This window comes from Equus asinus, chromosome 30, assembly GCF_041296235.1.
Source record: "Equus asinus isolate D_3611 breed Donkey chromosome 30, EquAss-T2T_v2, whole genome shotgun sequence".
Taxonomy (NCBI): Eukaryota; Metazoa; Chordata; class Mammalia; order Perissodactyla; family Equidae; genus Equus; species Equus asinus.
In genome coordinates this window covers 13,560,827-13,578,174 of record NC_091819.1, presented here as the reverse complement: position 1 = coordinate 13,578,174, position 17,348 = coordinate 13,560,827, and the positions used below count along the sequence as shown (strand labels likewise).

At 43.0% G+C, this 17,348-nt stretch overlaps 1 protein-coding gene across 1 annotated transcript in view; it reads left to right on the top strand.

Moving 5' to 3' along the window:
- USH2A (usherin) overlaps positions 1–17,348 on the top strand; it is a 743,449-nt gene that overhangs the window by 685,191 nt on the left and 40,910 nt on the right. The window contains exons 62-64 of the mRNA XM_070501449.1: positions 1,617–1,844; positions 6,793–8,309; positions 11,011–11,332. Of these exons, the coding sequence (XP_070357550.1) occupies positions 1,617–1,844; positions 6,793–8,309; positions 11,011–11,332 (2,067 nt within the window). The remainder of the gene's footprint in view (positions 1–1,616; positions 1,845–6,792; positions 8,310–11,010; positions 11,333–17,348) is intronic.

Below are 17,348 nucleotides of genomic sequence, written 5' to 3'. Positions count from 1 at the left end.
TGTGCTATATTTATCTAAAAGACCAATCCAATGTTGTGGAGAAATAAGTTTTAAATATTTATGATCTAACTTTTAATATTTTAAAAAAGAGAAATTAGTATTTCTGTAAAATTTGTTTCAGAGTCGGCTCGCTTAGCAAATGTTTAAATATTAAAAGATTTCAAGAGGTTAGCGTGTAATACCATAATGGGACTTATTGAAACAGGAAAATTGACTTTACAAGTTTTTGATAAGCAAAAGAAATTATGTTTTCTCCGCTTATGTTTAACACATAATAAGAAACATTAACACAGTTGAAACTCATAACCAAGAATGTGGGGAAACAGCACCAAAAATTACTTCTATGATGTGTTTTGGTTTTTCTAACCAATTTTGGGGGGAAATGGTTCAGTTTTATTTTGCCACCTTATTTTAGATTTTATTCAAAATGATAGCTGGAGCCCCTAAATTGAGGAGAATTTCCATCCACGTAACTTTGTCTGATGCTTTTGGGTACCTTCTTTCAGAAATAACTTCCTCTTCTCCACCCCACATTCCTCCTCCGGTGCCCAGCAAGAAAAATGACAATTGAAGACTATCTGTCACATTTAAGCATCTAATAAATCAAGGCTAATCTTACACCCCATCAAGCATAAAAATCCTATGAAACCAGTCAAAACTTCCTCATGATTATTCCCATCCAGTGGGTATGGTACACAGCAGAAAGTGTCACCTATTTGTGTGTGTGTGTGCGTGCGTGTACCCATACACACATTACTGGTCCACTTTCAGACATAATTCCTATCTGGAAACAGATATCTCCATCCAGCCCAGATGTGGAAAAAGCACCCTTGGGCTCTTTCAAAATATTAGGATTCTTAGCCCCAATTCAGTTATGCGAAATGTGTTAAATGTTGCTCTCTAAGCAGGAAAAATCTAATTCTGCTATCCTATTTTTTTTCTTCCTTTAGATCAAAAAGACCAAGTTCTCAAAGCCTAGATGACAATTACTTTGGGTAATTTTCATGGTTTTAGTTACAGTGTTTTTAAGAAATGAGAATATTTTCGCATTTATATGAATACTAGATTTCTCTATGGGTGTTTCTGCATTTATAGTTCAGTTGGCTTGTTGTTATTGTTTTGTTGCATTTGTAAGATATAAACGCACACCAAGAAAATGGGAGAAGAAGATAGAGAGAGTCTTGGGTATAAACAAATAGTGTTGGGGATCAATGAAAGAGAATTAGGGTCATTCAGATTGAATCTCCAAACCCTTAAGATTATCCCATCATCTGCCGCGTAACTTGGTACCACTGATTTCCATCAGGAGCTGGATACAGCACTGACCTGAAGTATCACAGATTTTTTTATGTTCTACGTCACATCCTTTGGGGTGCAAGCTCTGAAAAGGCAAAGATTTGATCTGATCCACAGTTTGTGTGTGTCTGAAATCACGCAACGTTAAGTAATATATTCACGGCGTCAAGAGCAAGAAAATACCACATTGTTTTCTTAATCATTCAAAACTCTGCTGTGATATTTGTGCTGCCATCGCTAATGAATCTTGGTCAGAGAATGACCTTCTAACAATTGTTTGCAGTCTCTAAAAGAAAACTAACCTGTTCATTGTCTTACAGGGAACGAACCATGAAGCCCATCTCTTTGGGTTAGAACCATTCACAACGTATTACATTGGTGTTGTGGCCACAAACCAGGCAGGAGAAATTTCAAGCCCCTGGACTCTGGTTCAAACCCTAGAATCTTCTCCAAGTGGCCTGAGCAACTTTACAGTAGAACAGAAAGAGAATGGCCGGGCATTGTTACTGCAGTGGTCAGAGCCTGCGAGAACCAACGGCGTGATTAAGGTAACTTCTACTCTGACTGTGAAATCATGTTTGCTGTTCTCCAGATAAATAGATGAGCCCTGACATGCCATCAGGTCACTGTGGGAAAACTCTCTTCACAGTCTGCTTAATTCTCCTTGATAGCTCCTCCAGGCGCTTAATCATAGATCACCGAAAACCAGCTCACGTGTGTTTATGCTTCCTCTGAACCCAACAATGGACTTAGTGCTCTCCATGGATTATCTCATTTAATCCTCACATCAACCCTACTGGGTAGGTACCACTAACCTTCATGAGCCATAAGGCTGGATAACTGCCCAAACCCACAATGCAAATGATCGAATTGGGATCTGAAGCCAGGAAGTCACAGCAGAACTGAACTCTACATGACTGTGTTCTGACTTCCTCCTGAATTATCCTGCCCAGTTATTGGCTTAAGCCTCGCCTCATCTGTGCTTTGAATGGAGCTCACTAACCAGAAGACAGGAAGCCCCACAGGTCTGATAACTCCCTGACCTCTGTGTGTAGCCTCGAGGAGCAGTCTTATGCGTGTCACACTTGTACCCAGGCTTCACCAGCCTGTGAGCACAAGTGAGGCTGACTTTTCATTATTAGCCACATTGTGATGCTTTGGACCATGAGACACAGGGAAGCCAGCCCCCATCTCCCTTTCTGATGTTCCTCCCCAAGGGCACTGGCGACTCACCTCACAGTCTCTTACTGCCTCTGCTTCCTCTCCGCTGGTCCTGGACCACCTCTTGGGCTCTCATCAACTGCCTTCTACAGGGTGGAACTGCAGAATTCCCCAGGCTGCAGCTGGTGTAGATGCTTTGCCTCTCCTTTCCCTCTCAAGATGGCAGAGACACCTCCATTAATTTCACAAAGAACAGTTAAGACTAAGCTGTGACTTTGGAGAAAGCTTTCCTGAAAAGCCTATGAGGGGGATGACAGCAGAAAATTCCCTTCAGCAATGACTGAGAACAGTAACTAGAGCTCACAGGCCACAGCCCAGCCTCATGGGCCTCCCTGTAGGCTGCCTCCCTGCTTAGTACAATGGCTGACTCTCTGTTACCTCCAGTCCGCTACAGGTAGCAGAAGCAAGCCGCTTTCTGCCACCCTGCCTGCATGTGACAGAGACAGACTTCCCTACTTTGGGACTAGAGGCAGGAGCCTTAGGACCCAGGACCTTCAATTCCAAGCCATAGCACGAAGGTATCCATCAGAGAAAAGAGTTTCTCCCCCAAACCCATCAAAGCTCCCCTTTTTGTGAGTGTTTCCTGTCCCAGAATCTACCTCTTCCTGGCATGATTGACAATGGGAATATCTACTCCTTTTGCCTTCACTTACATTTCACCAAATATTTATTGAGCTTTTACTAACTGCCCGGCATTTATTCAGGGGTAAACAAGACAGGCAAGGTTCCTGTTGTCACAGACCTTACATGTTGTGTGTGAGTGTGCACATGCGTGTGAATACATGAATGGTGGGGATACAGGGAAGCCAAAAAAAGCTAGTAAACAAAGAACAAGAGAATTTCAGAGTGATGAATGCTATAAGGAAAATTAAACAGAATAATGTGATTATGCCCGCTCAGGCTATTTCAGAATGGATGATCATTTGAATTGAGTTGACATTTGAGCTGAGCCCTGAATGACAAGACAGAGTCAGTCATGTGAAGATAGGGGAGCAAAATGTTCCAGACAAAGTGAACAGCAAATGCAAGGCCTGAAGCCAGGAATGAACTTGGTGCATTCAGATAAAGGGAAGAAAGCCAGTGCGGTTGAAGCATTGGGAGGGAGAGAAAGATGACACTAGAAGAGTTGGAGGGATGGGTAGGAGGTAGATTGTGCCCAACCTTCTGGGCTGTGATAAGGAGTTTAGAATTTATTCTCAGTGCAATGAAAACTACTAATGCAAATGAATAACATAATCAAATTTATGTTTTTCAAAATCATTCTGACTGCTATGGAGAAAATGGACTCTAAGGAGACCAGTGGAGTTTGGAAGCTATTAAAAATTCAGGGTAGAATTGATGGTGGCTTGAATTAGAATGGAAGTAGTGAAGGTAGAGAAACAGGAGTGGACTGGAGATGCATTCAGCAGGCAGAGATGACAAGGTTTGTTAACAAATTGGTTGTGAAACATGAAGGAAAAGGGATACTTCAGGATGACTTCTGGGTTTTGGCCTTGAGTCATTGACTGGGGAGGTAAGGTTGGAAGATGTGCAGGAGTGAGGGGGCAAGTAGGCCATTGCAGGTACAAGTCTAGAACTCTCGAGAGAGTTCTTCACTAAGATATATATTTGGAATTCATTAGCAGATGTGTGGTATTTAACTTCACGGTCCTGGAGGAGATCAGCTATGGAGAGAATATAACTAGAGGTGATGAGAACCTAGGATCAAGCCCCGAGGAAATACAAAAATTTGGAGGTCAAGAAGAAGAAGAGCCTGCAAAGGAAATTGAGAAGAGGCATGTGAAGTGGGAGGAAAGGTAGATGAGTGGGAAGCGCCAAAAGTGAAGAGAAAATATGCCAAGTGCTGTTGACAGATCAAGTACAATGAGGGCCAAGAAGTGGTCCTGGATTTGGAAGCGAGAAGGTCATGTGATCTTGACAAGAAGGTCAAGTGATGAAGTGGGAAACCTGATTGGGATGGCTTGACGAGAGAATGGCAAGGGAAGAAAGGAGTCAGGCCACTCTAAAGTATAGATGAAAAGGAAAGCAGAGAAATGGGGCAGAGCTGGGGGACTGTGGTGTCAAGACGTTTTATTTAAAAATGAATGAAAGATACTAGAGTACGTTTAAACGCTAATGGAAATAACCCCGTAGAGGGAGTAAACTTGGTGTTGTAAGAGATAATGAGAGGAATTGCAGGAGTGAAACCTGTAGGAAGGAGGAGGGGATGGGGCCCAGAGTTCAGGTGGCCTTCAAGAAAGGCAGAGGTAGTTCATCCATAGCTAAAGGAAGGAAGGCAAACAGTCTGAATCCAGATTCACACAGATATGGTGGTGATAATGTATAACATGAGAACATTCCTTTCTGACTGCTTCTGTTTTCTCAATGAAATATGTGGTCATGTCAACAACCACCTGTGGCGGGGGGAAGAAGGCGTTGGTGGTCAGTGGAGAAAGGAGAAGACAAGAAATAGTCACTTCAGAAAATAAGAGAGCAAACATATAGGGGAATGGAATAAGATTACCAGTTGGTAATTGCCTACTTAAAATTTATGGTATGAAATTTAAAGTGAGAAATTGAAAGTCAGCATACTTGAGTGTTTTTCTCCAAACTCAGTTAGAAGCTAAGGTACAGAGGGAGAGCTAAATCTAACACGAGTTAGGGATTTACCAGGTGACTTTGAGGGGGCCAGGGAGTCATAGACGCTCCCAGAGTGATTATGAAGTCTGCGGTCTCCTCAGAAAATACACCATTCCCCTTCCCTCACGGGTGTGGTCTTGTCCTGGGACCCCAACAAGAAAATCACACCAAATGCAACAGTCCGACATAAATAGATTTCCAAAAGTCTAGGCTATTTAATCTTCAGTAAAATTAAATTATATCAACAATTCAGTCTAAATTAAGCTTGCCAGGAGGCACCTCTGGGAATCTTTCAAGATGGATATACCTCCCAAGGGATTCTGATGTGTGTTCCCCACTTCTTGAGAGATGCCATCATAGGGAGTCACTACCATCTACTATCAAATCTCTCAAGTGCATTGAAGCAGGAAAAGGATGGGAAACCACTATTCAAAAACATCTCCAGGGCCGGCCTGGTGGCGCAGTGGTTAAGTTTGCACGTTCTGCTTCTCAGCGGCCGGGGTTCACTGGTTTGGATCCCAGGTGCGGACATGGCACACTTGGCAAAAAGCCATGCTGTGGTAGGCGTTCCACATATAAAGTAGAGGAAGATGAGCATGATGCTAGCTCAGGGCCACTCTTCCTCAGCAAAAAGAGGAGGATTGGCAGTAGTTAGCTCAGAGCTAGTTTTCCTAAAAAAAAAAAAATCTCCAGGGGCCAGCCCAGTGATGTAGTGGTTAAGTTTGCACTCTCCATTTGGGTGGACAGGGGCTTGGGAGTTCGGATCCCAGGCACAGATTTACACACCACTCATCAAGCCGTGTTGTGGCAGCATCCCACATACAAAACAGACAAAGATGGTCACAGATGTTTGCTCAGGGCCAATCTTCCTCACCAAAAAATATCTCCAGTGAAGTTCAGTTATTTCCCAACTTTCCCAAAGAACAATGAATAATATGGGATGAAAATTCAGTCTACCTTTGTATGATGAATGTTCTGATGTTTTCCCTAGAACAAAAGAATACTTTGCTCCAAAGGAATAATCAATTCCTCCATGGCCTGCAAGAGAAAACAGGGTGTTTTTTTTCCCTTTTCTGGTCATCAAAGTTTGTATCTATATTTTTGAATATGTATATAACATATATGTGTATATGTGTGTGTGCCTACACACAGACACACATTTTCGGCCCCGGCACCCTGGTACAAATGCTTAAGCTTTACAATTCCATTTCCCAGTAAATGCCTTGGGAGATGCACAGTAGAGATGGGTCCTACTTACCGTACTCAGGATGAGATCATAAGCACTTAGTATCTATAAAATAGGGGATTTCAATACTAGGAATACTGTTCCCCACTTTTAAAAAATAAAAATGGGAGGAAACCCTGTGAGCACTCTTTAAGTCAAAGAATCAGGTTCAATAGCCCTTAGCTTTTAGATATATGCTTACATGACATCAAAACTTAAAAAAAAAGCAAAGAAAACCTTTTTCATCTTCCTGTGGACTTTACATTAACTGGAAAAGATCACATTCCCCAAATTAATATCAGAGGTTTTTTTTTGGATTGGGGTCATCAAGATGAGGAACAGAAGGGGGAAAAGGTTAAAAGGGATGAAATAGCCACACCAAGAAATCATATGCTCCGAATTATTTTCCCTTGGTTCTCTTCTTCCTCCAGGAATATAACATCTTCAGTGATGGCGTTCTGGAGTACACTGGCTTGACTCGTCAGTTTCTCTTCCGGCGCCTGGAGCCTTTCACTGTCTACACGCTGACCCTGGAGGCCTGCACCAGAGCAGGCTGCGCCCACTCAGAGCCCCAGCTTCTGTGGACCGATGAAGCTCCTCCCCACTCTCAGTTGGCTCCTAAGATCCAATCCGTGGGGGCCACCAGCGTGGAGTTGAGCTGGTCTGAGCCTGTTAACCCAAATGGAAAGATAATTCTTTATGAAGTGATTCGCAGATGCTTCGAGGGAAGAGCTTGGGGGAATCAGACAATCCAGGCCGATGAGAAAATTGTTTTCACAGAATATAATACTGAAAGGAATACATTTATGTATAATGACACAGGTTTGCAGCCATGGACGCAGTGTGAATATAAAATCTTCACTTGGAATTCAGCAGGTCATACCTGTAGCCCTTGGACTGTGGTAAGGACGATGCCAGCCCCTCCGGAAGGTCTCTCTCCTCCAGAGACAGCCTATGTATCAATGAACCCCCCAAAACTGCTGATTTCCTGGATCCCACCAGAACAGACTAATGGGATCATCCAGTCCTATAGGCTTCAAAGGAACGGACTGCTCTATCCTTTCAGCTTTGATGCTGCGACCTTCAATTACACCGATGAAGAACTGCTTCCATTTTTCACATACAGTTATGCAGTCACAGCGTGCACGAGTGGAGGCTGCTCCACCAGCAAACTCACCAACGTCACAACTCTTGAGGCTGCTCCCGCAGGGGTTGGCCCTCCAGCTCTTTGGGCCATCAGTGCCACTCAAATAAACGTATCTTGGTCACCACCATCAATTCAAAATGGAAAGATCACTAAATATTTGCTTAGATTGGATGATAAGGAGTACCTCGCCGGGCAGAGTCTGTTCCTGTTGGTTTCTCACCTGCAGCCTTATACTCAGTATAATTTCTCCCTAGTAGCCTGCACGAATGGTGGTTGCACAGCTAGTGCGTCAAAATCTGCCTGGACAAGGGAGGCCCCACCACAGAACATGGACCCTCCAAAATTGCAAGTCACGGGCTCAGAGTCAATAGAAATCACCTGGAAACCCCCAAGAAACCCAAACGGCCAGATCAGAAGTTATGAACTTAGGAGGGATGGAGCTATTGTGTACACCGGCCTGGAAACTCACTATCACGATTTTACTCTCACCCCAGGTGTGGAGTATGGCTACACAGTGACTGCCAACAACAGCCAAGGGGGTATTTTGAGTCCACTTGTCAAACAGCAAACCAGCCCCTCAGCACCCTCAGGGATGGAACCTCCAAAACTGCAGGCCCAGGGTCCCCAGGAAATCTTAGTGAACTGGGACCCTCCAGTGAGGACAAATGGCAACATCGTCAACTATACCCTCTTTGTCCGTGAGCTGTTTGAAAGAGAAACAAAAATCATACACATAAACACAACGCATAATTCTTTTGGTACACAGGCATTCATACTAAACCAGCTGAAGCCATTTCACAGGTAGGTGGCCAGCTCCAGGTTGGCTAAGAGCAACCCACTGTCTTTTGCGTGACATCCAGTCAGTTCGAATGAAGATACTAAAAGCAAGATGCGTGACATCCCCAACCCCCATCCACTTAACCATCCACAGTGGACTAACCACATCCTCATCCAGGCAAAACTTGCTCGCATAACTTCTGGAAAGTAAAATTCTTGCAAGCGACATTTTGAGAGTCAGTTTTTCAGAAATGTTGGCCACCCACGATGTCTGGAACAAGTAGCACAGAGATGGGGCCACTTCCCTGAGTCTAGTCTTTCCTGGAAACATGCAGGCCCCTGGATAGTTCTGAGAGCCCAGTGGGGATATCTGACCCAGGCTGTGAAGAAAATGAGGTATTATTTTAGAGGATGAAAAACGTGCCCGTCAACGAGAGCTATTACCAGCCAGAGATGGACTAATTCAAAAGTCATTTTGGGGACAGTCCTTCTTATTAAATCCAGTACTTCTTCTGGGATAATAAGATCCTCTGACTCTATTTCCTCAACCCCTTAGGATTCCCCCAGCTCTGACCTTGTGGTTTCTCAGGACGTGCCACCTTGCTAGCTCATGTTTTCTCTGTGGTCCTGTCTGGGCTCTCTGCCCTGCAGGGATGCGTGTTGCTCTCCACATGAATAAACCTTACCAGCAGCCCTCTTCCTATAGCTTAAAAAATTGCTTGATGCTTTTCCCTGTCACATTTTAAGTAACTTATATCCCCAGAGAGAAGAGTAATAAAGGACATTTTATGCTTAAAATTTAGTAAAATGAACAGAACCACTTAAAAAAAATTAAAGGCTGAAAGAGTGTTGATTTCCAACCACCACTGGTAAAATTCAGCTATTATTGTAATCTACTGGTGTGTAGATTAGACCCCTCCTGTAATTATCTCTGATATATAGTGCTGTTTAAATGAAACATTCATGATCTGGTGCATCTACTCATGACAATTATTTAGGGTCACATTAAATATTAAACAGTAATTAAAACTTCCTCAGGTATCTTCCATAGCTAATCCACATGCTATGTGAGTTGGCTTTTATCTTACTCTGATTCAGGGCATAAAAAGACCCACTTTAGCTGCAGAGCTGTACATTTTATACCGGCTTCCTCTTTACCTGACTGGTACCTACAAGTTTTAAAAATCATATCAACTGGCTCCTCTTTGAAACTCTCATTTTAAAAGATTTCTAGAGAAGGAAAAGGTTGCCAGATCTGAGAGGGGCACTTTTCCCAAGCTGAAAAAACGAAAGTTTGATTTATCTGATAAACCTAACAGTAATATTTAAGGCAATAAGAGGTGTCTCTTCATTATCCACAATAATCGAAAATATGAATGACATGAATGACTTTAAAACAATATCACTTCTATATGAGGTTGGGGTTCACATAGTTTTAGGTTTTTCTAGCAGATTAATGTTTATTGAATATTGCAATTGGTATGTCCTCCTTGGAGCACCCTGACACTGGTCAGTAGGTAGAAGTAGCCTGGGAATATTTTCACCAGCAGAGGGAATCTGACCCAGAATTTTAAAACCAGCACAGGTCATCCAGAAAACAAATAATCCATATGTGGAAGTCGAAAGTAACTTCATAGGATTGCTTAGAAGTCGGATCAGCCATACATAACTATGGATTTGTTCACCAATAAACTGTTGGCCCATCATGGGAGAGATGGGCATGAGAGGAGAAGGAGGGAAGGAAAGCAGAGAAAGGAAAAGAAAGATGTCACAAGAAAGAGCGAAGCATATTTAAGAAGAGAGGAAGGGGAAAGAGAAAGAAAGCAAGTAAGAGAACAAAAAAGCAGTGATTAGATGTGGGGAAACAGGAGATAGAAGAGGAAAAGGCCAGAACCAAAAGAAATAAAGGGAGAAAAAAAAATGGCTGGTTCTAGAAGGAAAAGTGGAGTGCCATAAATTCAGTGGGGCATGGGAGCAGAGAAAAAAGCACTCATTTGCAGCTATAGGCATTTCATACTCACAAAAGCCCCTTTTGTTGGAAGAGAAAAGTCCCTGCTATGTAAACAGACCTCCTCAAGTGGCAGGAGACCAGCTATGAGGCAAAACATAACTGATTGGTTGAGTTTAACTGGATGATGATAAGGTGTCCCCATGATTGATAATCTAGTGTGCAGGTGGGTTAACTTTGGCCCCAGAAGGTCTCTGTGTGGTGTAAGAGAGCCCGTTTAAGATGTGGGGTATCAGGAGACGGCATTTATTACCACTGAGACCTTAACTCCGTGATGTCCCTTCATGACCTGGAAACATTCCTGGGGAATTATTCAGCTCTAGCTGCAGAGGAAGGAGGAGCCCTGGGCTGCCGAAGACTCCTTCATACTCCCCAAGATCTGCATTCTTCATCGCTTTAAGTAATCCTTCAAAGTATCGGCACTGTCATGCTGGAGAGAATCTCGAAAGTGTATTTATTCCGTACATTTCTGTTTAGGGAAGAATTGGGCCCACCCTTTCCAGACAGATGAGAATCTTAGCTTCAGTTTGGAAAGCCAGGAGGATTTAAAATATTCTAAAATTTCTATGGAAATATGACTTCCTTGCTTTTTAGAAGACTTACTGATAAATAAGAATAAATGTAAGATGTTTTTTCCCAAAAACTCTTGCTTTTGAAGATTCCTCCAATGCAAACCTATTTTGCCACTCATGGGTATTTCTGCCTTGTGTCCTGAAGGTATGAAGTACGAATTCAAGCCTGTACCATGCTGGGGTGTGCATCAAGTGACTGGACGTCCATTCAGACCCCTGAGATTGCACCCCTGATGCAACCCCCTCCACATCTAGAGGTCCAGAGGGCTCCCGGGGGATTCCAGCCCATCGTTTCCCTTTTGTGGACAGGACCACTTCAGCCAAATGGAAAAGTTTTATACTATGAATTGTACAGAAGACAAATAGCGACTCAGCCTGGAAAACCAAATCCAGTGCTAACCTATAATGGAAGCTCGAGCTCTTTTATAGATTCTGAACTATTGCCTTTCACAGAATATGAATACCAGGTAAGAAATTGGTCTTCTCAACAATTCACACTGAGATTGCATGCACCCATTAGCACCAGCCTGTAAAAATTGCTTCCAACTTGAAAAGCCACTTAAAGAAACATGGGGCTTAAGGAATTTAATAATATCCTTCAAAAATTTTTCAGAGGCCAGCCCAGTGGTGTAGTGGTTAAGTTTGCTCACTCTGCTTCAGTGGCCTGGGGTTCATGGGTTTGGATCCCAGGCACAGACCTACACACAGCTCATCAAGCCATGCTGTGATGGCATCCCACATACAAAATAGAGGAAGATGGGCACAGATGTTAGCTCAGGGACAAGCTTCCTCAGCAAAAAGAGGAAGATTGGCAACAGAAGTTAGCTCAGGGTCAATCTTCCTCACCAAAAAAAAAAAAAAAAAAAAGCAGTAAATAAGGGACTAGAGATCATATTAATTTGCCTTTTTCATTTTCTTGGTTCTTGATCCATGTGACGTATGCTTGTTATTCCTATGTAAATTTCAGGTGACGTATTTGCATTTCTTGTTAATGAAGTGGTTTCTACCAATAAGCTTCCCTCTATCAGTGTCACGTTGGTAGGAAATATCCTTGTTAAAAGGTCACTTTGAAAATAACTCATGAATTGTACCAAGAACAATAAAATCTAAAGGCAAGCATCTCCAGCCCCCACGCTCCAGAAAGACATGGAGTGTTGAGAAAAGTCTGGAGGAAAACCATTAACCTGTGCTTGGAGATGAAGTGAGCCTTCTATGAGGACAGCCTAAACAATAGGACTTTGTGTATCCCTGAAAAGCCAAGAATTAAGAGAAATATTCTGGGACCAGCCCCATGGCTTGGCACTTCAGCAGAGTGACTCCGAATTTTAAAAGGTGGAGATGAGAAGTCCTGATAAAACATCCCTAACCTCATCCAAAAGCTTTGCTTATCTCTGCTATTTCCAAGTATGGGTCTTCAATTGTTCTTTTAATTCCATACACTCCCAATAAATCCCCTTTTGCTTGAGTCAGAATCAGTTTCTCTTGCTTGCAGTCAAAGGAAACTTGCTGACTGATGCCAGCACTAAGTGCCAGGCACGACGCCCAGGGCAACTTTCAAAAAGGGGAAACTGAGCCTTGAAAAGCTTACCATCACCAGAAATGATGAAATCACTAAGTCACCAGGAATATGGAGAGCAAATCAATGAGCACAATGATTAGAGGTAACATTTTAAGTGTGAGAAAGAGTATATTTTAGGCCAGTAACATATGGACAAATTACCCAATGAGTTAGTAAGAACTGAAAAGATAAATAGATTCTTGAAAGGTTTGGAGAAATACACAGAATGTAAATGCATAATCCTTTGTTTGCAATTCCAAATCTAAAAATCTCTTAAAAACAAAAGTTTTTTCTAGATTTGGCACAAGTCATTTGGCAGCAAAATCCAATCTAAACAAATTTGAGACTGCTTATAGCATTTATTTATCTATTTAATGTGAATATTTACATGTTTTACTTCAGAAATATTGTGTTTTATTACAAGATCATTCTTGGGATATTACAAAATATACAGTACACGCATTTTACTACCTTTCCAAAATCTGAAAGAACAAAATTATTTAAAAACACATGCGGGTGGGGGCTGGCCCCGGTGGTGCAGTGGTTGCGTTCACACATTCCGTTTCAGGGGCCCGGGGTTCGCCGGTTTGGATCCCAGGTGTGGACCTACACACCGCTTGTCAAGCCATGCTGTGGTGGGTGTCCCACATAAAATAGAGGAAGATGGGCACGGATGTTATCTAAGGGCCAGTCTTCCTCAGCAAAAAGAGGAGGATTGGCAGCAGATGTCAGCTCAAGACTAATGTTCCTCAAAAAAAAAAAAAAAAAAAACACATCAGGGGCTGCCCCATGGCCAAGTGGTTAGGTTCTCGCACTCTGCTTTGGCAGCCCAGGGGTTTTGCCGGTTCCGGTCTTGGGCATGGACATGGTTCCACTCATCAGGCCACACCGAGTTGGCATCCCATATAGCACAACCAGATGAACTCACAACTAGAATATACGACTATGTACTGGGGGGCTTTAGGGAGTACAAAAAGGAAAAGACAAAAAAAAAGATTGGCAACAGATGTTAGCTCAGGTACCAATCTTTAAAAGAAAAAAAAAATTTAGAAAAACAATCAGGCCCCAGGGGTTTAGGGCAAGCATTGTGGTTTATGCTACGAAGGAACAAAATACCTTATTGATGCCACAGCTGGAAACAGAATACTGTTAGAAATTGCCAGAATCTATGTGGCCATCCTTTTGTTCTTTTCTCATTATCTTTACTGAAAAGTGTCAAGTTATCAAAGACCCATCTATTCTCAATTATCTAGTCTCCCTTATGAATAAAAACGTCCCTTTGTGAGAGAACTGGCTGGAATCAGCATGAAATCTCTGGCCTCTAATTAGACAAATCTAAATGACCCACAGATACTGAAAGCAAACCAGTGATTTCAGCTTCTTTGGCACCATGTTGTGTCATTGGGTTAAATAATTGGCCACATGATGTGTAGAAGTCTCATGTCAGTTTTCTAAGGAATGGTTAACTCCAAGGATGTGTCTTAGCTCAGTTTTCTCACCAGGAGCTAAGGACAACCAGAAACCAAGGGACCCACATTTCAGAGGGGAAATGCCTTACGGACCTCCAGCTATGCTGTCCCTTTTGTAACTGTTACTATCAGCTCAGCGTCATCCTCCTTCTCCATACTCATTCCACCCAAATGGAAGTATTTAATTTGGTTGTTATCACAAACTGATCTCAAATTTGCATTTGCCAGCTAATCCCATGTTGTTACAACATAAGAAGGATAGAGAGCAGGAAAAGAAAAAAAAAAAAACTAGCCTATCGGCTCTAAAACTCAGTTCTTACAGGAAATATTTTGAAAAATATAGATTAAATGCTGAAATAAAGGACCTAAAATATTGGATTTATTTAGCCTGTGTAACTTGTGAGTCTCTATAGACCCTGAATAATGTTACAGAAGTCATTTAGCAAGGAATATAGCAAAAGAATTGATTTTCCCTTAACGAAAGAACATTTTTGCCTTTGAGATGAATTTGCATGGCTCTCAAACCCGAGGGTTACTCCATTCTCAAGCTTCCTTTCAGAAAACATCTTCACTGTCCTAGACACTTCGGTTCACCCAACATCTGTTAGTGGTTTGAGCCTTCTGCAGAGGATTATGTTTTTGAGGTAATCCGTATATTTGTAGGGAATAAAAACAAAGAACTGAGAAACTGCCCAGAGGTGTGGACTGATTAATTAGAAGGGTGGTGACAATCTGTGGTTGGGGAAGTGGCCATCCACATGGTTTGCCTTCTAGGTGTCAGATGTCCTTCTCCGTCACTCTCCTCCATGGCCCTACACCATTGTATTCATTTCTGTTTTGGGGTTGAATCGTTGAAGTCAGCTGCCAAAATTTAGTTATGTGGGAAGAACAAGATAGCATTCCATAGTCTAAATTAATTCATTGATCAGTTGACCAGAGATAGAGCTCTGGGAGAAAAGGATGTAGTGTGGATAAATTCTACTGGACAAGAGGGTCAGGAAACATCTGGAGAAAAGGATTCTTACAGAAAGAGAGGGGGGAGTTGCTCGCCTTGGAGGGCGAGGACCAGCAAATGTCGCTTACCTCACAGCCATTCACATAACCAGCTTGGTAGCTAGTGTGGTTGAAGGTGGGCAAAAGCTATGTGATATTACAGGCACCTTCTCAATTTTCAGTAATACTTCAACATTGAATGCCCTAAACGGGGTGGTACCCGGTGTTTATAGCACAGAAGGATTACCCAAAGAGCGTGTTCAAAGTGCAGATTCCAGGGTTGGGGTGGGGATTCCCAGAAATCTATATTTTTCACAAGCAGCTAGGACGATCCACAACCCACTTTTTCGACATATACTGCCCCGGAGGGTACAGCATCGTTGCTATGCTGCTTAAGCCCGATTTTCAAGTGGTGATTTCCCAAATCAGTGGTTCGCAGCCCTGACTGCACATTAGGATCACCCCGGGAACTTTAACAACATTCCCAACGCCCAGGCCCCATCCCGCTGGAGTTCCACTTCTGGGCTGGGTCCAGGCATCAGTGAGTTTCAAAAGGTCCCCAGGTGACTCTAATGTGCAGCCAGGGTTGAGAATCACAGTCCCCAACCGTTGTAAACTGATTGCCTAAATAAGTGAAGCCAGCTCCCCAGGAGTCCCTAATTTACATGATGAGAATTGATGACCAGCCTGTTTACCTTGGTCTAGCCATGGCTTTCCTCAACAAGAGTCCTGTTGTTTCCGTATGAAGCTGGAGGGGAAACGGAATATATTATCTGCAAAGTTCATGTCTCAACTCATCGTATAATTTCTTTTTCTCTTCCTCGTGGATTTAGTTTGCTTCTTTTGTCGTTTTCTATTGTTTTGTTTCTCGCTTGGGGGCCTGGTCTTTAGTGGTAAGAAGAACATTCACCATCATTTAAAATGAGATTTTTGTAGTTTGATTCATTTCAACACAGCTTCCAGAATTCTAGGATTCGGAAGGATCTGAAAGATCAGCTTTAATAAGACCAGTAAGATCTGAAATATGAATCATAGAAATTTGGACACATTTTTTATTTTTGCCAGGAAGATTAGCCCTGAGCTAACATCTGTGCCAGTCTGCCTCTATTTTACGTGGGACGCTGCCACAGCATGGCTTGAAGAGCACTGCTAGGAGCACGCCCAGGGTCTGAACCTGCAACCTCCGGGCCACAGAAGCAGAACACTCAAACTTAGCCGCTCTGCCACTGGGCCAGCCTCTTGAAGTTTTTTTTTTTTTTTATGTTTCACAAGGATGGATGGATGGATGGATGGATGGGGTGGCTTTGCAGAGCGATGCAGTGGAGGGTCCCATTAGAGATTCTCAGTGAATTTCAAACACAATTTAGTTTCCCAAAACCTAATTCTCACACAACTCTGTAAATGTGCCATTCCTACATAAATGAGATGCCTCTTTACTAAATGAAATTCTTCCAGTGTATAGACCTTTTCCCTAAATGGAGACTACAGGCTTGCTGTGCTACAGAATATTTACAAGTCCAATATGATTTTTTTTCGCAGTCAATACTCATTTCTATCTTCAACTCTTTCAAAATTGGGCTGTACTGATATATACAATAGAAACCTCCAAATTCTACGTGGGGAAGTTGTTAAGTGATCAGCAAGCAAATTAAGACACTAGTCTCTCCGCATGCTTCCGAGAGGGACCTGGGTGTGAGTCTCCTCGATAAGAAGCTTCCCTTTTCACCTGTCGGGAGGGAGCACAGGCTGACGAGTAGCTCTCAGTAATTGTGCATTCGTGTTCATACTCTTGCTTAAGGCAATGACTCACCACGGATTTGCCAGGGCCTGCCACAGCTCCCCTTTCACTGAATCCTGCTGTCAGTGACTCAATTAGCTGTCCTGAAACGTCCCCGCTTTGACAGGTTTTTGCGATGTGCACCTACGCTCGCACACGCCATCTCCGAAGGCTCCTGGTGCCTCGTAACAGGGTGACTGAGAAGCGACAGGTCAGCCTCAGAGGAAACTCTATGAGTCACTCGAGTGTGGGTCAGATCTTAGGGCTGACACTGTGGGAGCCCGCGAAGGATGGCAGCCTGCTATTTTCTAACAGAACCGCACTGCCCCCAAACAATTCTGTCTGGCAATTTACGTAGACGAGGATGGAAGGAAGGGTTGTGAAGGAGACATCCAAGGGGACCCTCACTGTTCCTGCCTAAAGCTGCTGTCTGGAGACTGCAGGAAGGGGGCTGCAGAGGTCTTCTCTGTACCGGTCCCCACAAAATTGTGGATGACAAGCTAGAAGGAAGAGGGAGAAAGGACAGCAGCTTAGCACCCTTCTATCACTATTTCTGGATCCTTGAGCAAATTAACCTCTTTTGGCCTTTGCCCATCTATAAATAGAAACTCCCTCCAGTTCTAAATTCTAAAGGCCTAAGAAGAGATAATCTACAACCATACGCTTAAAAAAAATTCTAATCGAAC